Genomic DNA, 25,610 nt, shown 5'->3' with positions numbered 1-25,610 from the left:
CACATTTCTGGAACAACATCCTATGGACAGAGGAGACAAAGATCAACTTGTACCAGAGTGATGGGAAGAGAAGAGTATGGAGAAGGAAAGGAACTGCTCATGATCGAAAGCATACCACCTCATCAGTGAAGTATGGTGGTGGTAGTGTCATGGCGTGGGCATGTATGGCTGCCAATAGAACTGGTTCTCTTGTATTTATTGATGATGTGACTGCTGACAAAAGCAGCAGGATGAATTCTGAAGTGTTTCGGGCAATATTATCTGCTCATATTCAGCCAAATGCTTCAGAACTCATTGGACGGCGCTTCACAGTGCAGATGGACAATGACCCGAAGCATACTGCGAAAGCAACCAAAGAGTCTTTTAAGGGAAAGAAGTGGAATGTTATGCAATGGCCAAGTCAATCACCTGATCTGAATCAGATTGAGCATGCATTTCACTTGCTGAAGACAGTTGCAGTAGAGGCCTGGCAGAGCATCACCAGGGATGAAACCCAGCGTCTGGTGATGTCTATGCGTTCCAGACTTCAGGCTGTAATTGAATGCAAAGGATTTGCAACCAAGTATTAAAAAGTGAAAGTTTGATTTATGATTGTTAATCTGTCCCATTACTTTTGGTCCCTTAAAAAGTGGGAGGCACATATACAAACTGTTGTAATTCCTACACCGTTCACCTGATTTGGATGTAAATACCCTCAAATTAAAGCTGAAAGTCTGCAGTTAAAGCACATCTTGTTCGTTTCATTTCAACTCCATTGTGGTTGTGTATAGAGCCAAAAAGATTAGAATTGTGTCGATGTCCCAATATTTATGGACCTGACTGTAGTATGTCAAAAAAAAGTCGTCAAAAAAGTCGTGAAAAATCATAGTATAGTATGTCGAATGAGTCATAGTATAGTATGTCGAAAAAAGTCATAAAAAGTTATAGTATAGTATGTCATAAAAATTCAGTATATGTCAAAAAAAAGTCCTGGAAATGTCATAGTATAGTATGTCGAAAAGTCATAAAAAGTCATAGTATGTCGAAAAAAGTCATAGTATAGTATGTTGAACAACATTGTTTTAGTTGAACACCATCTGATGTTGTCAGGGGTTGGGGGAGGTGGGAGGGGGGGTTTTATATGAGTCTGATGTGTCCTCATAATGAACTGACAAATTGTTGTAACAAAACCTAAATGAATTATATAAGGACTCAAAATGAACCGTAACTATTGATTGCTATATTCATTCTATAATTTGTTGTTCATTTCGGCAGAAAGTCATAATATAGTATGTCATAAAAATTCAGTATGTCGAAAAAAGTTTTGAAAAAGTCATAGTATAATATGTCGAAAAAATACACAAAAAAGTCATAGTATAGTGTCAAAAAAATGAAAAAAATCATAGTATAGTATGTCGAAAAAAGTCATAGTATAGTATGTTGAAAAAAAGTCATGTAGAAAAAGTCATAAAAAGTCGTGAAAAATTATAGTACAGTATGTCGAAATTCATAGTATAGTATGTCGAAAAAAGTGATAAAGAGTTATAGTATAGTATGTCATAAAAATTCAGTATAATATGTCAAAAAAAGTCCCGAAAAAGTCATAGTATAGTATGTCGAAAAGTCATAAAAAGTCATAGTATAGTATGTTGAAATAAAGTCATAGTATAGTATGTTGAACAACATGGTTTTAGTTGAACACCCTCTGATGTTGTCAGGGGTTGGGGGAGGTGTGTGTGTGTGTGGGGGGGTTATATATATGAGTCTGATGTGTCCTCATAATGAACTGTCAAATTGTTGTAACAAAACCTAAATAAACTTATATAAGGACTCAAAATGAACCGTAACTCGATTAATAATAATATTGATTGCTATATTCATTCTATCATTTGTTGTTCATTTCGGCAGAAAGTCGTGATATAGTATGTCATAAAAATTCAGTATGTAGTATCACAAAAAAAGTCATAGTATAGTGTTAAAATAGTGAAAAAAAATCATAGTATAGTATGTCGAAAAAAGTGCATAGTATAGTATGTCGAAAAAAAGTCATAAAAAGTAATAGTATAGTATGTCAAAACACAGTTATAGTATAGTATGTCAAAAAAATGTCAAAAAAAGTCATAGTATAGTATGTCGAAAAAGTCACAAAAAGTCATAGTATAGTATGTCATAGTATATAAAAAGTCATAGTATGAATGCATAAAAATAGTGTACAGTCATAGTATGGTATGTATGAAAATATACATGAAAAAAGTCATAGTATAGTATGTATGAAAAAAAGTCATAATAAAGTAATGTGTATAGTATGTCAAAAAAAGTGATATAGTATGTCGAAATAGCATAAAGCATGTCATAGTATAGTATGTCGATAAAAAGTCATAGTATACTATGTCGAAAAAATATAGTATGTCAAAAAGTCATAAAAAGTCGTAGTATAGTATGTCTGAAAAAAAGTCAAAGAGTATAGTATAGTGTCGAAAAAGTCATAAAAAGTCATAGTATAGTATGTCGAAAAAAGTCATAGTCATAGTATAGTATGTCGAAAAATAATCATAAAAAGTCATAGTATAGTATGTCGAAAAAAAGTGATAAAAGTCATAGTATAGTCATGTCGAAACAAAGTCATAAAAAAGTCATAGTATACTATGTCGATAAAAAGTCATAGTATAGCATGTCAAAAAAGTCCTAAAAAGTCGTAGTATAGTATGTCGAAAAAGTCATAAAAAAGTCATAGTATAGTATGTCAGATAAAAAGTCATAGTATAGTATGTCGAAAAAAAGTCATAGTATAGTATGTCGAAAAAAAAGTCATAGAAAAGTAGTCCTAATATAATATGTCGAAAAAAATACATGATAAAGTCACAGTATAGTATGCAAAAGTCAGAAAATTCACTAGTATGTCGAAAAAGATCAAAAAGTAGTATAGTATGTCGAAAAAGTGAAAAAGTAGTACAGTATGTCGAAAAAGTCATAAAAAAGTAATAGTATAGTATGTCAAAACACAGTTATAGTATATAATGTCATAGTATAATATGGTCGAAAAAGTCCCAAAAGTCACAATATACTATGTCGAAAAAAATACACAAAAAAGTCATAGTATAGTATGTCAAAAAAGTGAAAAAAAGTCATAGTATGGTATGTCAGAAAAATATACATGAAAAAAGTCATAGTATAGTATGATGAAAAAGTCATAAAAAGTCATAGTATGTCGAAAAAAAGTCATAGTATAGTATGTTGAACAACATTGTTTTAGTTGAACACCATCTGATGTTGTCAGGTGTTGGGGAGGTGGGAGGGGGGCTTATATATGAGTATGATGTGTCCTCATAATGAACTCAAAAAATTGTTGTAACAAAACCCAAATAAATTATTTAAGGACTCAAAAAGTCATAGTATAGTATAGTATGTCGAAAAAGTCATAAAAAGTCATAGTATGTCGAAAAAAATAAAAGTCATAGTATAGTATGTTGAACAACATTGTTTTAGTTGAACACCATCTGATGTTGTCAGGGGTTGGGGGAGGTGGGAGTGGGGGTATATATGAGTCTGATGTGTCCTCATAATGAACTGACAAATTGTTGTAACAAAACCTAAATGAATTATATAAGGACTCAAAATGAACCGTAACTATATGATTGCTATATTCATTCTATAATTTGTTGTTCATTTCAGCAGAAAGTCATAATATAGTATGTCATAAAAAATTCAGTATGTCGAAAAAAGTTTTGAAAAAGTCATAGTATAATATGTCGAAAAAATACACAAAAAGTCATAGTATAGTATGTCAAAAAAATGAAAAAAAGTCATAGTATAGTATGTCGAAAAAAGTCATAGTATAGTATGTTGAAAAAAAAGTCATGTAGAAAAAGTCATAAAAAGTCGTGAAAAAGTTATAGTACAGTATGTCGAAATGTCATAGTATAGTATGTCGAAAAAAGTGATAAAGAGTTATAGTATAGTATGTCATAAAAATTCATAGTATAATATGTCAAAAAAAGTCCCGAAAAAGTCATAGTATAGTATGTCGAAAAGTCATAAAAAGTCATAGTATAGTATGTTGAAATAAAGTCATAGTATAGTATGTTGAACAACATGGTTTTAGTTGAACACCCTCTGATGTTGTCAGGGGTTGGGGGAGGTGTGTGTGTGTGTGGGGGGGTTATATATATGAGTCTGATGTGTCCTCATAATGAACTGTCAAATTGTTGTAACAAAACCTAAATAAACTTATATAAGGACTCAAAATGAACCGTAACTCGATTAATAATAATATTGATTGCTATATTCATTCTATCATTTGTTGTTCATTTCGGCAGAAAGTCGTGATATAGTATGTCATAAAAATTCAGTATGTAGAAAAAAATCACAAAAAAGTCATAGTATAGTGTTAAAATAGTGAAAAAAATCATAGTATAGTATGTCGAAAAAAGTGATAGTATAGTATGTCGAAAAAAAGTCATAAAAAGTAATAGTATAGTATGTCAAAACACAGTTATAGTATAGAATGTCATAAAAATTCGTCGAAAAGTCCCAAAAACGTCATGGTATACTATGTCGAAAAAATACACAAAAAAGTCATAGTATAGTACGTAAAAAAAAGTGTACAAAATCATAGTAGGTATGTAGAAAATATACATGAAAAAGTCATAGTATAGTATGATGAAAAAAGTCATAAAAAGTAATTGTATAGTATGTCAAAAAAGTGAAAAAGTCATAGTATAGCATGTCGAAACAAAGTCATAAAAAATCATAGTATACTATGTCGAAAATATACACGAAAAAGTCCTAAAAAGTCGTAGTACAGTATGTCGAAAAAAGTCAAAGAATAGCATGTCGGAAAAAGTCATAAAAAGTCATAGTATAGTATGTCGAAAAAAGTCATAGTATAGTATGTCGAAAATAATCATAAAAAGTAATTGTATAGTATGTAAAAAAAGTGAAAAAGTCATAGTATATCATGTCGAAACAAAGTCATAAAAAATCATAGTATACTATGTCGAAAATATACATGAAAAAGTCCTAAAAAGTCGTAGTATAGTATGTCGAAAAAAGTCATAAAAAGTCGTAGTATAGTATGTCGAAAAAAGTCATAGTATAGTATGTCGAAAAAAAGTCATAGTATAGTATGTCGAAAAAAGTCCCGAAATAGTCCTAATATAATATGTCGAAAAAATACATGATAAAGTCACAGTATAGTATGTCGAAAATTCACACGAAAAAATCATAGTATAGTATGTCGAAAAAAGTGATAGTACAGTATGTCGAAAAAAAGTCATAAAAAGTAATAGTATAGTGTGTCAAAACACAGTTATAGTATATAATGTCATAAAAATTGGTCGAAAAGTCCCAAAAAAGTCACAATATACTATGTCGAAAAAATACACAAAAAGTCATAGTATAGTACGTAAAAAAAAGTGAAAAAAATCATAGTAGGTATGCAGAAAATATACATGAAAAAGTCATAGTATAGTATGATGAAAAGTCATAAAAAGTCATAGTATGTCGAAAAAAGTCATAGTATAGTATGTTGAACAACATTGTTTTAGTTGAACACCATCTGATGTTGTCAGGTGTTGGGGAGGTGGGAGGGGGGGTTATATATGAGTATGATGTGTCCTCATAATGAACTCAAAAATTGTTGTAACAAAACCTAAATAAATTATTTAAGGACTCAAAAAGTCATAGTATAGTATAGTATGTCGAAATGTCGAAATAAAGTCATAGTATAGTATGTTGAACAACATGGTTTTAGTTGAACACCCTCTGATGTTGTCAGGGGTTGGGGGAGGTGGGGTGGGGTTATATATGAGTCTGATGTGTCCTCATAATGAACTGATAAATTGGTGTAACAAAACCTAAATAAATTATATAAGGACTCAAAATGAACCGTAACTCGGTTAATAATAATAGTGATTGCTATATTCATTCTATCATTTGTTGTTCATTTCAGCAGAAAGTCATAATATAGTATGTCATAAAAATTCTGTATGTCGAAAAAAGTCCCGAAAAAATCATAGTATAGTATGTTGAAAAATCATAGTATAGTATGTCGAAAAAATTCATGAAAAGTTATAGTATAGTATGTCGAAAAAAGTCATAAAAAGTCATAGCATAGTATGTTGAACAACATGGTTTTAGTTGAACACCCTCTGATGTTGTCAGGGGTTGGGGGAGGTGTGTGTGTGTGTGTGTGTGGGGGGGGTTATATATATGAGTCTTATGTGTCCTCATAATGAACTGTCAAATTGTTGTAACAACACCTAAATAAACTTATATAAGGACTCAAAATGAACCGTAACTCGATTAAAATAATATTGATTGCTATATTCATTCTATCATTTGTTGTTCATTTCGGCAGAAAGTCGTGATATAGTATGTCATAAAAATTCAGTATGTAGAAAAAAATCACAAAAAAGTCATAGTATAGCGTCAAAATAGTGAAAAAAATCATAGTATAGTATGTCGAAAAAAGTGATAGTATAGTATGTCGAAAAAAAGTCATAAAAAGTAATAGTATAGTATGTCAAAACACAGTTATAGTATAGAATGTCATAAAAATTTGTCGAAAAGTCCCAAAAAAGTAATAGTATACTATGTCGAAAAAATACACCAAAAAGTCATAGTATAGTACGTAAAAAATTTTGAAAAAAATCATAGTAGGTATGTAGAAAATATACATAAAAAAGTCATAGTATAGCATGTCGAAAAAAGTCATATTATAGTATGTCGAAAAAACTGAAAAAAGTCATAGTATAATACGTCGAAAAAACTGAAAAAAGTCATAGTATAGGATGTCGAAAAAAGTCCCGAAATAATCATAGTATACTATGTTGAAAATATACATGAAAAAGTCATAAAAAGTCATAGTATAGTATGTCGAAAAGATACACGAAAAAGTCATAGTATAGCATGTTGAAAAAAGTCACAAAAAAGTCATAGTATATGATGTTGAAAAAAATACACGAAAAAGTCATATTATAGCATGCTGAAAAAAGTCATAGTATAGTATGTCGAAAAAACTGAAAAAAGTCATAGTATAGGATGTCGAAAAAAGTCCTGAAATAATCATAGTATAGAATGTCGAAAATATACATGAAAAAGTCATAAAAAGTCGTAGTATAATATGTCGAAAAAAGTCATAAAAAGTAATTGTATAGTATGTCAAAAAAGTGAAAAATTTATAGTATATCATGTCGAAACAAAGTCATAAAAAATCATAGTATACTATGTCGAAAATATACACGAAAAAGTCATAAAAAGTTGTAGTATAGTATGTCGAAAAAAGTCATAAAAAGTCGTAGCATAGTATGTCGAAAAAAAAGTCACAGTATAGTATGTCGAAAATTCACACAAAAAATCATAGTATAGTATGTCGAAAATATACACGAAAAAGTCGTAGTATAGTATGTCAAAAAAAGTGAAAAAAGTCATAGTATAGGATGTCGAAGAAAGTCCTGAAATAATCATAGTATAGAATGTCGAAAATATACATGAAAAAGTCATAAAAAGTCGTAGTATAATATGTCGAAAAAAGTCATAAAAAGTAATTGTATAGTATGTCAAAAAAGTGAAAAATTCATAGTATATCATGTCGAAACAAAGCCATAAAAAATCATAGTATACTATGTCGAAAATATACACGAAAAAGTCATAAAAAGTTGTAGTATAGTATGTCAAAAAAAGTCATAAAAAGTCGTTGCATAGTATGTCGAAAAAAAAGTCACAGTATAGTATGTCGAAAAAATTCACAAAAAAATCATAGTATAGTATGTCGAAAAAAATATACACGAAAAAAGTCGTAGTATAGTATGTCAAAAAAAGTGAAAAAAGTCATAGTATAGGATGTCGAAGAAAGTCATGAAATAATCATAGTATAGAATGTCGAAAAATATACATGAAAAGTCATAAAAAGTCGTAGTATAATATGTCGAAAAAAGTCATAAAAAGTAATTGTATAGTATGTCAAAAAAGTGAAAAATTCATAGTATATCATGTCGAAACAAAGCCATAAAAAATCATAGTATACTATGTCGAAAATATACACGAAAAAGTCATAAAAAGTTGTAGTATAGTATGTCGAAAAAAGTCATAAAAAGTCATAGTATAGTATGTCGAAAAAAAGTCACAGTATAGTATGTCAAAAATTCACAAGTCATAGTATAGTATGTCGAAAATATACACGAAAAAGTCGTAGTATAGTATGTCAAAAAAAGTCATAAAAAGTCATAGTATAGTATGTCAAAAAATGTCATAAAAGGTCTTAGTATAGGATTTCGAAAAAAATACACGAAAAAGTCATAGTATAGCATGCTGAAAAAAGTCATATTATAGTATGTCGAAAAAACTGAAAAAAGTCATAGCATAGTACGTCGAAAAAACTGAAAAAAGTCATAGTATAGGATGTCGAAAAAAGTCCCGAAATAATCATAGTATACTATGTTGAAAATATACATGAAAAAGTCATAAAAAGTCGTAGTATAGTATGTCGAAAAGATACACGAAAAATTCATAGTATAGTATGTTGAAAAAAGTCACAAAAAAGTCATAGTATATGATGTTGAAAAAAATACACGAAAAAGTCATATTATAGCATGCTGAAAAAAGTCATAGTATAGTATGTCGAAAAAACTGAAAAAAGTCATAGTATAGGATGTCGAAAAAAGTCCTGAAATAATCATAGTATAGAATGTCGAAAATATACATGAAAAAGTCATAAAAAGTCGTAGTATAATATGTCGAAAAAAGTCATAAAAAGTAATTGTATAGTATGTCAAAAAAGTGAAAAATTTATAGTATATCATGTCGAAACAAAGTCATAAAAAATCATAGTATACTATGTCGAAAATATACACGAAAAAGTCATAAAAAGTTGTAGTATAGTATGTCGAAAAAAGTCATAAAAAGTCGTAGCATAGTATGTCGAAAAAAAAGTCACAGTATAGTATGTCGAAAATTCACACAAAAAATCATAGTATAGTATGTCGAAAATATATACGAAAAAGTCGTAGTATAGTATGTCAAAAAAAGGGAAAAAAGTCATAGTATAGGATGTCGAAGAAAGTCCTGAAATAATCATAGTATAGAATGTCGAAAATATACATGAAAAAGTCATAAAAAGTCGTAGTATAATATGTCGAAAAAAGTCATAAAAAGTAATTGTATAGTATGTCAAAAAAGTGAAAAATTCATAGTATATCATGTCGAAACAGTCATAAAAAATCATAGTATACTATGTCGAAAATATACACGAAAAAGTCGTAGTATAGTATGTAAAAAAAAGTCATAAAAAGTCATAGTATAGTATGTCAAAAAAGTCAGAAAAAGCCATAGTACAGTATATCGAAAATTTAAATGAAAAAGTTATAGTAGATAGTATGTCGAAAATATACACGAAAGAATCATAGTATAGTATGTTGAAAAAAGTTATAAAAAGTCATAATATAGTATTTCAAAAAATGTCATAAAAGGTCTTAGTATAGTATGTCGAAAAGATAGACGAAAAAGTCATAGTATATGATGTCGAAAAAAATACACGAAAAAGTCATCGTATAGCATGCTAAAAAAAGTCATATTATAGTATGTCGAAAAAACTGAAAAAAGTCATAGTATAGGATGTCGAAAAAAGTCCTGAAATAATCATAGTATAGAATGTCGAAAATATACATGAAAAAGTCATAAGAAGTCGTAGTATAATATGTCGAAAAAAGTCATAAAAAGTAATTGTATAGTATGTCAAAAAAGTGAAAAATTTATAGTATATCATGTCGAAACAAAGTCATAAAAAATCATAGTATACTATGTCGAAAATATACACGAAAAAGTCATAAAAAGTTGTAGTATAGTATGTCGAAAAAAGTCATAAAAAGTCGTAGCATAGTATGTCGAAAAAAAAGTCACAGTATAGTATGTCGAAAATTCACACAAAAAATCATAGTATAGTATGTCGAAAATATATACGAAAAAGTCGTAGTATAGTATGTCAAAAAAAGGGAAAAAAGTCATATGTCCTGAAATAATCATAGTATAGAATGTCGAAAATATACATGAAAAAGTCATAAAAAGTCGTAGTATAATATGTCGAAAAAAGTCATAAAAAGTAATTGTATAGTATGTCAAAAAAGTGAAAAATTTATAGTATATCATGTCGAAACAAAGTCATAAAAAATCATAGTATACTATGTCGAAAATATACACGAAAAAGTCATAAAAAGTTGTAGTATAGTATGTCGAAAAAAGTCATAAAAAGTCGTAGTATAGTATGTCGAAAAAAAAGTCACAGTATAGTATGTCGAAAATTCACACAAAAAATCATAGTATAGTATGTCGAAAATATACACGAAAAAGTCGTAGTATAGTATGTCAAAAAAAGTGAAAAAAGTCATAGTATAGGATGTCGAAGAAAGTCCTGAAATAATCATAGTATAGAATGTCGAAAATATACATGAAAAAGTCATAAAAAGTCGTAGTATAATATGTCGAAAAAAGTCATAAAAAGTAATTGTATAGTATGTCAAAAAAGTGAAAAATTCATAGTATATCATGTCGAAACAAAGCCATAAAAAATCATAGTATACTATGTCGAAAATATACACGAAAAAGTCATAAAAAGTTGTAGTATAGTATGTCGAAAAAAGTCATAAAAAGTCGTTGCATAGTATGTCGAAAAAAAAGTCACAGTATAGTATGTCAAAAATTAACACAAAAAAATCATAGTATAGTATGTCGAAAATATACACGAAAAAGTCGTAGTATAGTATGTCAAAAAAAGTCATAAAAAGTCATAGTATAGTATGTCAAAAAAGTCAGAAAAAGCCATAGTACAGTATGTCGAAAATTTAAATGAAAAGTTATAGTAGATAGTATGTCGAAAATATACACGAAAGAATCATAGTAAAGTATGTTGAAAAAAGTTATAAAAAGTCATAATATAGTATTTCAAAAAATGTCATAAAAGGTCTTAGTATAGGATTTCGAAAAAAATACACGAAAAAGTCATAGTATAGCATGCTGAAAAAAGTCATATTATAGTATGTCGAAAAAACTGAAAAAAGTCATAGCATAGTACGTCGAAAAAACTGAAAAAAGTCATAGTATAGGATGTCGAAAAAAGTCCCGAAATAATCATAGTATACTATGTTGAAAATATACATGAAAAAGTCATAAAAAGTCGTAGTATAGTATGTCGAAAAGATACACGAAAAAGTCATAGTATAGTATGTTGAAAAAAGTCACAAAAAAGTCATAGTATATGATGTTGAAAAAAATACACGAAAAAGTCATATTATAGCATGCTGAAAAAAGTCATAGTATAGTATGTCGAAAAAACTGAAAAAAGTCATAGTATAGGATGTCGAAAAAAGTCCTGAAATAATCATAGTATAGAATGTCGAAAATATACATGAAAAAGTCATAAAAAGTCGTAGTATAATATGTCGAAAAAAGTCATAAAAAGTAATTGTATAGTATGTCAAAAAAGTGAAAAATTTATAGTATATCATGTCGAAACAAAGTCATAAAAAATCATAGTATACTATGTCGAAAATATACACGAAAAAGTCATAAAAAGTTGTAGTATAGTATGTCGAAAAAAGTCATAAAAAGTCGTAGTATAGTATGTCGAAAAAAAAGTCACAGTATAGTATGTCGAAAATTCACAAAAAAATCATAGTATAGTATGTCGAAAAATATACACGAAAAAAGTCGTAGTATAGTATGTCAAAAAAAAGTGAAAAAAAGTCATAGTATAGGATGTCGAAGAAAAGTCCTGAAATAATCATAGTATAGAATGTCGAAAATATACATGAAAAAGTCATAAAAAGTCGTAGTATAATATGTCGAAAAAAGTCATAAAAAGTAATTGTATAGTATTTCAAAAAAGTGAAAAATTCATAGTATATCATGTCGAAACAAAGTCATAAAAAATCATAGTATACTATGTCGAAAATATACACGAAAAAGTCATAAAAAGTTGTAGTATAGTATGTCGAAAAAAGTCATAAAAAGTCGTAGTATAGTATGTCGAAAAAAAAGTCACAGTATAGTATGTCAAAAATTCACACAAAAAAATCACAGTATAGTATGTCAAAATATACACGAAAAAGTCATAGTATAGTATGTCAAAAAAAGTCATTAAAAAGTCATAGTATAGTATGTCAAAAAAGTCAGAAAAAAGTCATAGTATAGTATGTCGAAAAATTTAAATGAAAAAAGTCATAGTAGATAGTATGTCGAAAAATATCACGAAAGAAAGTCATAGTATAGTATGTTGAAAAAAGTTATAAAAAGTCATAATATAGTATGTCAAAAAAATGTCATAAAAAGGTCATAGTATAGTATGTCGAAAAAAATACACGAAAAAGTCATAGTATAGCATGTCATGAAAAAAGTCATATTATAGTATGTCGAAAAAAAGCTGAAAAAAGTCATAGCATAGTATGTCGAAAAAAACTGAAAAAAGTCATAGTATAGGATGTCGAAAAAAGTCCCGAAATAATCATAGTATACTATGTTGAAAATATACATGAAAAAGTCATAAAAAGTCGTAGTATAGTATGTCAAAAGATACACGAAAAAGTCATAGTTTAGCATGTTGAAAAAAGTCACAAAAAAGTCATAGTATATGATGTTGAAAAAAATACACGAAAAAGTCATATTATAGCATGCTGAAAAAAAGTCATAGTATAGTATGTCGAAAAAAACTGAAAAAAAGTCATAGTATAGGATGTCGAAAAAAGTCCTGAAATAATCATAGTATAGAATGTCGAAAATATACATGAAAAAGTCATAAAAAGTCGTAGTATAATATGTCGAAAAAAGTCATAAAAAGTAATTGTATAGTATGTCAAAAAAGTGAAAAATTTATAGTATATCATGTCGAAACAAAGTCATAAAAAATCATAGTATACTATGTCGAAAATATACACGAAAAAAGTCATAAAAAAGTTGTAGTATAGTATGTCGAAAAAAAGTCATAAAAAGTCATAGTATAGTATGTCGAAAAAAAAGTCACAGTATAGTATGTCGAAAATTCACAAAAAAATCATAGTATAGTATGTCGAAAAATATACGAAAAAAGTCGTAGTATAGTATGTCAAAAAAAGTGAAAAAAAGTCATAGTATAGGATGTCGAAGAAAGTCCTGAAATAATCATAGTATAGAATGTCGAAAAATATACATGAAAAAGTCATAAAAAAGTCGTAGTATAATATGTCGAAAAAAAGTCATAAAAAGTAATTGTATAGTATGTCAAAAAAGTGAAAAATTCATAGTATATCATGTCGAAAACAGTCATAAAAAATCATAGTATACTATGTCGAAAATATACACGAAAAAGTCGTAGTATAGTATGTAAAAAAAAGTCATAAAAAGTCATAGTATAGTATGTCAAAAAAGTCAGAAAAAGCCATAGTACAGTATATCGAAAATTTAAATGAAAAAGTTATAGTAGATAGTATGTCGAAAATATACACGAAAGAATCATAGTATAGTATGTTGAAAAAAGTTATAAAAAGTCATAATATAGTATTTCAAAAAATGTCATAAAAGGTCTTAGTATAGTATGTCGAAAAGATAGACGAAAAAGTCATAGTATATGATGTCGAAAAAAATACACGAAAAAGTCATCGTATAGCATGCTAAAAAAAGTCATAGTATAGTATGTCGAAAAAAGTGCCGAAATAATCATAGTATACTATGTCGAAAATATACACGAAAAAGTCATAAAAAGTTGTAGTATAGCATGTCGAAAAAAGTTATAAAAAGTCGTAGCATAGTATGTCGAAAAAAAAGTCACAGTATAGTATGTCGAAAATTCACGCGAAAAAATCATAGTATGTCGAAAATATACACGAAAAAGTCATAGTATAGTATGTCGAAAATTTAAATGAAAAAGTTATAGTAGATAGTATGTCGAAAATATACACGAAACAATCATAGCATAGTATGTTGAAAAAAGTTATAAAAAGTCATAATATAGTATGTGAAAAAAGTCACAAACATGTCATAGTATATGATGTCGAAAAAAATACACGAAAAAGTCAAAGTATAGCATGTTGAAAAAAGTCACAAACATGTCATAGTATATGATGTCGAAAAAAATACACGAAAAAGTCAAAGTATAGTATGTCGAAAAAAGTCATAAAAAGTCGTAGTATAGTATGTCGAAAATTCACACAAAAAGTCATAGTATAGTATGTCGAAAAAAAGTCATAGTATACTGTATCGAAAATATACATGAAAAAGTCATAAAAAGTCGTAGTATAATATGTCGAAAAAGTCATAAAAAGTAATTGTATAGTATGTCAAAAAAGTGAAAAAAAGTCATAGTATATCATGTCGAAACAAAGTCATAAAAAATCATAGTATACTATGTCGAAAATATACACGAAAAAGTCATAAAAAGTTGTAGTATAGTATGTCGAAAAAAGTCATAAAAAGTCGTAGTATAGTATGTCGAAAAAAGTCATAGTATAGTAGGTCGAAAAAAAGTCATAGTATAGTATGTCGACAAAAAGTCATAGTATAGTATGTCGAAAAAAGTCCCAAAATAGTCATAATATAATATGTCAAAAAAATACATAAAAAAGTCACAGTATAGTATGTCAAAAATATACACGAAAAAGTCATAGTATAGTATGTCAAAAAAAGTCATTAAAAAAGTCATAGTATAGTATGTCGAAAATTTAAATGAAAAAGTTATAGTAGATAGTATGTCGAAAATATACACGAAAGAATCATAGTATAGTATGTTGAAAAAAGTTATAAAAAGTCATAATATAGTATGTGAAAAAATGTCATAAAAGGTCTTAGTATAGTATGTCGAAAAGATACACGAAAAAGTCATAGTATAGCATGTTGAAAAAAGTCACAAACATGTCATAGTATATGATGTCGAAAAAAATACATGAAAAAGTCAAAGTATAGTATGTCGAAAAAAGTCATAAAAAGTCGTAGTATAGTATGTCGAAAAAAGTCATAGTATAGTATGTCGAAAAAAAGTCATAGTATACTATATCGAAAATATAAATGAAAAAGTCATAAAAAGTCGTAGTATAGTATGTCGAAAAAAGTCATAAAAAGTAATTGTATAGTATGTCAAAAAAGTGAAAAATTCATAGTATATCATGTCGAAACAAAGTCATAAAAAATCATAGTATACTAGTTATAGTAGATAGTATGTCGAAAATATACACGAAAGAATCATAGTATAGTATGTTGAAAAAAGTTAGAAAAAGTCATATTATAGTATGTCGAAAAAAGTCATAAAAGGTCTTAGTATAATATGTCGAAAAGATACACGAAAAAGTCATAGTATAGTATGTTGAAAAAAGTCAAAAAAAGTCATAGTATATGATGTCGAAAAAAATACACGAAAAAGTCATAGTATAGCATGCTGAAAAAAGTCATATTATAGTATGTCTAAAAAACTGAAAAAAGTCATAGTATAGTACGTCGAAAAAACTGAAAAAAGTCATAGTATAGGATGTCGAAAAAAGTCCCGAAATAATCATAGTATACTATGTTGAAAATATACATGAAAAAGTCATAAAAAGTCGTAGTATAGTATGTCAAAAAGATACACGAAAAATTCATAGTATAGTATGTTGAAAAAAGTCACAAAAAAGTCATAGTATAGTATGTTGAAAAAAAAGTACACGAAAAAGTCATAGTATAGCATGTCTGAAAAAAAGTCATAGTATAGTATGTCGAAAAAACTGAAAAAAAGTCATAGTATAGGATGTCGAAAAAAAGTCCTGAAATAATCATAGTATAGAATGTCGAAAATATACATGAAAAAAGTCATAAAAAGTCATAGTATAATATGTCGAAAAAAAGTCATAAAAAGTAATTGTATAGTATGTCAAAAAGTGAAAAAAAGTCATAGTATATCATGTCGAAACAAAGTCATAAAAAATCATAGTATACTATGTCGAAAATATACACGAAAAAGTCATAAAAAGTTGTAGTATAGTATGTCGAAAAAAGTCATAAAAAGTCGTAGTATAGTATGTCGAAAAAAAAGTCACAGTATAGTATGTCGAAAATTCACACAAAAAAATCATAGTATAGTATGTCGAAAATATACACGAAAAAGTCGTAGTATAGTATGTCGAAAAAAGTCATAGTATAGTATGTCGAAAAAAAGTCATAGTATACTATATCGAAAATATAAATGAAAAAGTCATAAAAAGTCGTAGTATAGTATGTCGAAAAAAGTCATAAAAAGTAATTGTATAGTATGTCAAAAAAGTGAAAAAGTCATAGTATATCATGTCGAAACAAAGTCATAAAAAATCATAGTATACTAGTTATAGTAGATAGTATGTCGAAAATATACACGAAAGCATCATAGTATAGTATGTTGAAAAAAGTTAGAAAAAGTCATATTATAGTATGTCGAAAAAAGTCATAAAAGGTCTTAGTATAATATGTCGAAAAGATACACGAAAAAGTCATAGTATAGTATGTTGAAAAAAGTCAAAAAAAGTCATAGTATATGATGTCGAAAAAAATACACGAAAAAAAGTCATAGTATAGCATGCTGAAAAAAGTCATATTATAGTATGTCGAAAAAACTGAAAAAAGTCATAGTATAGTACGTCGAAAAAACTGAAAAAAGTCATAGTATAGGATGTCGAAAAAAGTCCCGAAATAATCATAGTATACTATGTTGAAAATATACATGAAAAAGTCATAAAAAGTCGTAGTATAGTATGTCGAAAAAGATACACGAAAAAGTCATAGTATAGCATGTTGAAAAAAGTCACAAAAAAGTCATAGTATATGATGTTGAAAAAAATACACGAAAAAGTCATATTATAGCATGCTGAAAAAAGTCATAGTATAGTATGTCGAAAAAACTGAAAAAAGTCATAGCATAGGATTTCGAAAAAAGTCCTGAAATAATCATAGTATAGAATGTCGAAAATATACATGAAAAAGTCATAAAAAGTCGTAGTATAATATGTCGAAAAAAGTCATAAAAAGTAATTGTATAGTATGTCAAAAAAGTGAAAAATTCATAGTATATCATGTCGAAACAAAGTCATAAAAAATCATAGTATACTATGTCGAAAATATACACGAAAAAGTCATAAAAAGTTGTAGTATAGTATGTCGAAAAAAGTCATAAAAAGTCATAGTATAGTATGTCGAAAAAAAAGTCACAGTATAGTATGTCGAAAATTCACACAAAAAAATCATAGTATAGTATGTCGAAAATATACACGAAAAAGTCGTAGTATAGTATGTCAAAAAAAGTGAAAAAAGTCATAGTATAGGATGTCGAAAAAAAGTCATAGTATACTATATCGAAAATATAAATGAAAAAGTCATAAAAAGTCGTAGTATAGTATGTCGAAAAAGTCATAAAAAGTCATAGTATAGTATGTCGAAAAAAGTGAAAAAAGTCATAGTATAGTCATGTCGAAAACAAAGTCATAAAAAATCATAGTATACTAGTCATATAGTAGCATAGTATAGTATGTCGAAAAATATAATGAAAAGCATCATAGTATAGTATGTCGAAAAAAGTTAAAAAAAGTCATAGTATAGTATGTCGAAAAAAGTCATAAAAGGTCTTAGTATAGTATGTCGAAAAGATACATGAAAAAGTCTTAGTATAGTATGTTGAAAAAGTCATAAAAAAGTCATAGTATATGTATGTCGAAAAAAATACATAAAAAAGTCATAGTATAGCATGCTGAAAAAAAGTCATAGTATAGTATGTCGAAAAAACTGAAAAAAGTCATAGTATAGTATGTCAAAAAACTGAAAAAAGTCATAGTATAGGATGTCGAAAAAAGTCCCTGAAAATAATCATAGTATAGCTATGTTGAAAAATATACATGAAAAAGTCATAAAAAGTCGAGTATAGTATGTCAAAAGATACACGAAAAAGTCATAGTATAGCATGTTGAAAAAAAGTCACAAAAAAAGTCATAGTATATGATGTTGAAAAAAATACACGAAAAAAGTCATGTATATAGCATGCTGAAAAAAGTCATAGTATAGTATGTCGAAAAAACTGAAAAAAAGTCATAGCATAGGATTTCGAAAAAAGTCCTGAAATAATCATAGTATAGAATGTCGAAAATATACATGAAAAAAGTCATAAAAAGTCATAGTATAGTATGTCGAAAAAAGTCATAAAAAGTCATTGTATAGTATGTCAAAAAAGTGAAAAATTCATAGTATATCATGTCGAAACAAAAGTCATAAAAATCATAGTATACTATGTCGAAAATATACACGAAAAAAGTCATAAAGTTGTATAGTATGTCGAAAAAAGTCATAAAAAGTCGTAGTATAGTATGTCGAAAAAAAAGTCACAGTATAGTATGTCGAAAATTCACACAAAAAAATCATAGTATAGTATGTCGAAAATATACACGAAAAAGTCGTAGTATAGTATGTCAAAAAAAGTGAAAAAAGTCATAGTATAGGATGTCGAAAAAAAGTCATAGTATACTATATCGAAAATATAAATGAAAAAGTCATAAAAAGTCGTAGTATAATATGTCGAAAAAAGTCATAAAAAGTCGTAGTATAGTATGTCGAAAAAAAAGTCACAGTATAGTATGTCGAAAATTCACACAAAAAAGTCGTAGTATAGTATGTCAAAAAAAGTCATAAAAAGTCATAGTATAGTATGTCAAAAAAGTCAGAAAAAGCCATAGTACAGTATGTCGAAAATTTAAATGAAAAAGTTATAGTAGATAGTATGTCGAAAATATACACGAAAGAATCATAGTATAGTATGTTGAAAAAAGTTATAAAAAGTCATAATATAGTATTTCAAAAAATGTCATAAAAGGTCTTAGTATAGTATGTCGAAAAGATACACGAAAAAGTCATCGTATAGCATGCTGAAAAAAGTCATAGTATAGTATGTCGAAAAAACTGAAAAAAGTCATAGTATACTATGTCGAAAATATACATGAAAAAGTCATAAAAAGTCGTAGTATAGTATGTCGAAAAGATACACGAAAAAGTCATAGTATAGCGTGTTTAAAAAAGTCACAAAAAAGTCATAGTATAATATGTCGACAAAAAGTCACAAAATAGTCATAGTATAATATGTTGAAAAAAGTTATAAAAAGTCATAATATAGTATGTCGAAAAATGTCATAAAAGGTCTTAGTATAGTATTTTGAAAAGATACACGAAAAAGTCATAGTATAGCATGTTGAAAAAAGTCACAAAAAAGTCATAGTATAGTATGTCGAAAAAAGTCCCGAAAAAATCATAGTATACTGTTTCAAAAATATACATAAAAAGTCATAAAAAGTCGTAGTATAGCATGCTGAAAAAAGTCATAGTATAGTATGTCGAAAAAACTGAAAAAAGTCATAGTATGTATGTCGAAAAAACTGAAAAAAGTCATAGTATAGTATGTCGATAAAAGTCCCAAAATAATCACAGTATACTATGTCGAAAATATACATGAAAAAGTCATAAAAAGTCGTAGTATAGTATGTCGAAAAGATACACGAAAAAGTCATAGTATAGCGTGTTTAAAAAAGTCACAAAAAAGTCATTGTATAATATGTCGACAAAAAGTCACAAAATAGTCATAGTATAATATGTCGAAAAAATACATGAAAAAGTCACAGTAAAGTATGTCGAAAATTCACACGAAAAAGTCATAGTATAGCATGTTTAAAAAGTCACAAAAAAGTCATAGTATAGTATGTCGAAAATTTATACAAAAAAATTATAGTATAGTATGTCGAAAATATACACGAAAAAGTCGTGTTTCTGTGTGTGTGTGTGTGTGTGTTCAGTACCTATGATGGGGCTGTTGTGTGAGTTTCCTGGGATCCAGCTCAGAGTGAGGTGGTGGTCCTCAACATCAGACAGAGACAGATCTTTAGGAGGGTCCGGCCGGGCTGAGGATCGACAAAAAACTGTTACACACAGACACAGTCACAAACACAGACATAGACACACACACACAGACACACACACACACACACACACACACACACACACACACACACACACACACACACACACACAGACACACACACACACACACTCACAGAGACACACACACAGACACACACTAACACACACAAACACGGACACACGGATGCACGCACACACACACACACACACACACACACACACACACACACACACACACAGATATGGTGACATACCGACAACCGTGATGGAGCCGCTGGCCTTGACATGGTCTAGATCAGTGATGACCTCACAGGAATAAACCCCGCCATCGTCTGAATGGATGTCTGTCACTTTTAAGGTGCCATTCCCAAAGATAATGCGTCTAAATACACACGCACACACAAATACTTAATTATAACATGAAAAACATGTTAAAATATGAAAAGGATGTTATTAAAACAAGAAGGTGAGCATTATGTTGAAATCAGATGGACAGACTAATCTCTTGGTCATGATATAACTTGGTGGTACTGCGCCACATGTCATGAGTGATGCGTTTACTTGTCATCTGGAGACGATTCCTGCAGCTCCTGTCCATCTTTTCTCCATTTGATCTGGAACTTGAGCAGCCGAGGGTCTTTGTAGAAGTCACAGTCCAGCAGAGCGCTACTTCCTCTTTGCACACGCACGTCCTGCGGTCTCGCCAGGATCACGGTTCGATCTGACAGAAAGAGGAACACAGGACAGGGCGCCACGTTTAGTCTCAGCTTATAGTAGGAATATTCTCATGTGCACATCTTTCTGTACTGTTTGTCTAAAGGATGCATGCGTATTAAAGAGATAAGTCCTTCATTTCAGTGACCAGTAACAGTAAAAATATGTTTCTGCAGCAAAAACACAATTCTCTGGAAACTGCAAATTTTAGAAACCTCAATATTGATTTGATAAAAATAAGAACTGTATAAGTTGATGGCTTATTTAAAGCAGGTTTATAGTGCCATTCAGACAAAAGATTTGTGAAGAGATGAATGTGTTTCAGTAGTATGTGGTGGAGCCAGATAAAGAGTGAAGGGATGAATCTGTTTCAGCTGTATGTGGTGGAGTGAGATAAAGAGTGAAGAGAGGAAGCGGCGTTAGAGAGAAATAGAACCCTGTTTTCTCTCTTTCATCTCTACTAGAATGCAGCTGTAGCAAGTATCTCACTAGCTCTATCCTCATTCATATTTTAAGACGCTAAAAATGACATCCAGCTACAAAACAACCTGAACAGTCTGAAGTTAGAACGTAAGTCCGGAGAGTGGTTTCTATGGAGATGATACACCGTCTCGTCTCATTGGTGGAAACTGGCAGCTGTCAGAACGCTGCCGACGGGAGACTAAAGTTTACACTTGTCTCGTCCAGAATCTGGCAGAGATCACATCAAAACTCTTTTATTAAATCAAATGTTTCTGACCAGTTATTAAACCAAGCTCTGTGCTGTTTCTTCTGATCAGAACAGTATTATCTTTCAATGTTGTTCAGTTGTTGCCGCTCTAACCTCCAGCACATCCTAACGCCATGAATACGTGTTTTCTTGTTTAGTTATTGAACCCGGGATGATTGGAGTGGGCTGATCTATGTGAAGGTTACTGCTTTTAGAACGCTGCAGACCGGAAACGGCATGGAGACAAACGTGTCCTCTCATCTCAACAGAAATCTTTGCTCTGAACTTTGTTTCAGCTGCTGGGTACTTTATTATTATTAAAGATTGATGTTGGACTGACTGAGGACTTCCAGGTGAGCGGTGATGGAGATGTCGGTGAGTGTGATGGAGCAGGTGTACTCTCCGCTGTCACTGAGGCTGGCGCCGGACAGTTTGATGGTCCCGTCAGTCTGCAGCGAGACACGAGGGTCGGACAGCAGAGGGAGATTGTCCTCCCCCTCCCTGCAGAGGAAACACACACACACACACAGTCATCAGACAGCTCTGTTACTCCAGCATGAAACATCCAGACAGGAAGAGCAGAGAGAGTTTCCTGACTCATCACTGAACCGATGATGGACAGAAGATCAATAAACGATGGGCAGAGAGAGGAGAGATATCACTGTGAACAAGGGGGTGGGGGGCACATTTTAATGGGAGGTCTTGAGCGTTAAACACTTTTCCTGCATTCTGGTGAATTTGTATGCAACAATTTGTGGCTTTTCTGCATCAAGTTATGGTGCAAATAGTACTAATATGTTAGAGAATGAGACCTTGTTAAAGCCAGAAGATAAATCAACATAAATCTAATCATAATCTTTATGTTCCACTTCTAGTTGTGTTGTTTAACCACCGATGTAGCAGAGGAGACACACTTCTTGTTTTGAGCTGAACTTCAGCCGAGCTGAATGTTTTTTAACCTATTGTGGGGAATGGGTTGTTCTTAATATCTTTTAAGGGGACAAATCTACCTCTTCTAAATATTGGGGGGACATATCCCCATGTGTGGCTCTAAACACTATGAACAAATGTTTAAGGCCTGTAATACATGCACATTCTTCAGGTTCAGGTTACTTTATTTGTTGCGTGGATACATTTGTTTCATCCATGACACCACAGACAACATCCAATAAATACATAAAACAGTTGAAATGCTCCAGTGAATATCTAATAAATATCAATGAAAACTTAACTTCAAACTGACCACTATAAAATCTAAAAACCGACAAATGAATAAATAACATATAGGCCTACACAGATACATGCTAATGTGCAAATTGTGCAGTTTGTCTTACATCAATGTAGGAGGCATTCTTTAACTATTTCTTTTGTTTGAATTTATTATAATGATGTTTTGCCTATTCTTCTTAAATTGTGCCCTCTACAGGTCAAAAGGTATTAAATAGGAAGGTGACGGGGTTGGAGGCGTGGCTGACTGGGAGCGCACAGCTTTTTGACCTTGCTACATGAACCGCTGCTCCTTTAGTTAAAATTATCCAGTCTGCCATAATTTATTTACCAGATAAAGGATCTGTACTATTTTTCGTGCTGGAATAAAAGACCATCTATTTTGCAACATTACTCTCTTGGATGTGTTTTTTTGTTTTTTTTTCTTCTTTGGTTTATTGGAACAAAACAAGCGTCAAAGATTTCCCCAGTCAACACCAAGGTGACAAAGAACAAACTCAGGACAAAATAGTCAGTACATTAGTCAAAAAGCTCGCTTCTGGATCTTGGAAAACCTTGTGGATTACTTGGATTGTTGTTCCGAAGCCGCACAGGGGACAGGCTGCAAAGAAACAAAGGAAAGCCGACGCCGCATGCACGCAAGACGCCGAAGATGCGGTAAGCCACTGCTACTTTAAGTTGTTACATCACAAGGAACTGAGGATAAATGAACCAAAGGTTGGATGAATTCGTTAGATAAAAATCCCATTTGAAATTTTGGACCGTTTTTGACTCAAGTTTGGACGGACATTAAGCTACTAACCCAAAGTTTGTGTAGCGTTGCTTGTCAAAATATGGCACACTTTTTGGATTTAAAGCGATAAGGAAAAGGGGGGTAGCCTAATATTTAAGATGTAAAGTAATATGTTTTGCATTGCAGTCTATGTTTTTTGGACACTATGGCTTATCAATCAGAAGAGCTTGAAGAAACGCGTTTCAAACTGATTTAAAGGAAAACCCTCCCGATATGGAAAATGAGGGTACTTTGCGTAATGCCAGAAAGATAAAGCTTGGGCTGCTTACGCGCAAAATGAACGTTATCAAAGACATGATGATGAAGGAGGATTCAAATGTTAAAGAAGTGATCGAAAATATGGATAAGTATGGAGATTTGTTGAACGATTTTTAAGCTAGACATAAGGAGTACCAGAACGTATTGAGTGAGAAGGATCGCCAATCGGATAATGACTTGTGGTACAAACCTAAAAGAGAAATCAACATAACATTTGTTGAGGAAGTGGAGGATTGGCTACACACACATTGAAAGAAAGAAGAAAGAGAATGTGAAATAGGCCCAGACGACAGTGTTTCTGTAACTCTCGCTAAGAAAGCAGAAGAAACGGGTTCAAAGATCTCCATAACGTCCTCCGCTTTAGGCCGTGCGGCAGCAGAAAGGGCTGTGCTAGAAATTAAATTAACGGCGCTTAAAGAAAGCCACGACATAGAGAATGAGGAGGCAGAATTAGCTAAAAGACAGGAAACGTTGAGGAAGCAAAAGGAAATGTTAGCCCTCAGAACTGAATTGGATGCTGCTACTGTCAAACTCGAAATATTGAGTAAAAGTAAAAGCAATGTCTCAGTGGGAGACGGAATGAATGAGTATTTAGAAAGATCACAAAAGACAAAGGAACTAATTGGAAAGGAGTGTGAACCAAAGTTGGAAAATGCTCATACCAAAGGAATTCAAGATGCAAGTGTCAGACCTAAAACTCATGCCCTCCTGCCTCAACCAGTGCAACTTCATGCCGAAAAAGAGCCCTATTTTCTACCATCAGTACGGTCGTCCATCTGGCCAGATCAGTCTCCGTACATGTCCTCAGCCCAACCAATGCAGCTGCGCTCATCTCATTCACAACCCCGTACTCAGACTTACGAGCCCCCACGACCCTGTGCAACCTGTCACCAGACACATCCCTCTCTGACCCCTCAGCAAACTCAAGGGCCTCCATAACGGCCTCATTCAAGACGACAACCTGCAGGTGACACACCCATTGCTCCTCTTGAACCTCCTGATGGGAGCCCACAAAATACTGCTCAGCTCTATAATATCCTACAGAGGCAAAATTACATCACAGCTTCATTGATAAGGCAGCAGGACAAATCATTTTTGCCACGAAAGGAGATGAAGGTATTTAATAATGATTCAATTGAATACAGATCATTCATCACTTCATTTGAGCACATTATTGAGAGCAAAGTTGAGCATGCAAAGGATAAACTGTATTTTCTAGAGCAATACACGTCTGGTCAGTCTAGAGAGCTGGTTAAAACTTGTCTCTTCTTAGATCCAGAGACAGGCTTTGTAAATGCCAAAGAATTGCTCCAGGAGCACTTTGGAAATGAATACCAAATATCCAGTGCATATATTAATAAGGCATTGTCATGGAACCCCATTATTGAAGATTCCCAAAATTTTAAATCCTATGCTCTGTATCTCAGAGGTTGTTTGAAAGCCATAAATTAAATTGCATATATGGATGAATTAAATCTGGCTTCTAATCTGAAATTATTGGTCAGCAAGTTGCCTTACAAACTAAGAGAGAGATGGCAAGAAGAAGTGTGTCACTTTCAAGAAACAACCAATCGCAGAGCCACATTCGGAACCTTAGTGGAATTCATTGAAAGTCAAAATCTTGATGGATCCTGTCTTTGGTGATATACAAGATCCTTCACCAAGCGCACGAATTGTAAGGCCCACCCTGTCAAGATCTGTGAAACCCAAAAAAACCCACAACAATGCAACAACCATTAATGTCAATCCTACTTCTCTCAAACAGAGGAATAGTGTTTCAACAGTCAAACATAAGCCATTCTGTCTGTTTTGCTCAGGAGAGCCTCTACTGGGAAGCTGTTCTTGGTTTAAAAACATCACACTGACAAAATCTCCTTTTTGAAAGAAAGAGGGATTTGCTTTGCATGTCTTGTTACAGGCCATATGAGCAAGGACTGCACCCAGCATCAGTCATGCGTTATTTGCAAGAGGCCACACCCTACAGTACTGCACATAGGAAAAGTGGAGCAGAACAAAGGAGCA

General features: G+C 30.8%; 1 protein-coding gene across 1 annotated transcript in view; it reads right to left on the bottom strand.

Annotated features, from left to right (window-relative positions):
• LOC144513565 (neural cell adhesion molecule L1.1-like) overlaps positions 1-25,610 on the bottom strand; it is a 95,064-nt gene that overhangs the window by 14,364 nt on the left and 55,090 nt on the right. The window contains exons 12-15 of the mRNA XM_078244674.1: positions 21,651-21,811; positions 20,449-20,608; positions 20,142-20,269; positions 19,767-19,868 (exon numbers count right to left, since the gene is read on the bottom strand). Coding sequence (XP_078100800.1) covers positions 19,767-19,868; positions 20,142-20,269; positions 20,449-20,608; positions 21,651-21,811 — 551 coding nt within the window. The remainder of the gene's footprint in view (positions 1-19,766; positions 19,869-20,141; positions 20,270-20,448; positions 20,609-21,650; positions 21,812-25,610) is intronic.

Source organism: Sander vitreus, unplaced genomic scaffold (genome assembly GCF_031162955.1).
Source record: "Sander vitreus isolate 19-12246 unplaced genomic scaffold, sanVit1 ctg287_0, whole genome shotgun sequence".
Classification (NCBI taxonomy): Eukaryota; Metazoa; Chordata; class Actinopteri; order Perciformes; family Percidae; genus Sander; species Sander vitreus.
Note: the sequence above shows the minus strand (reverse complement) of the source record. Positions and strands in the feature narration are given on the sequence as shown.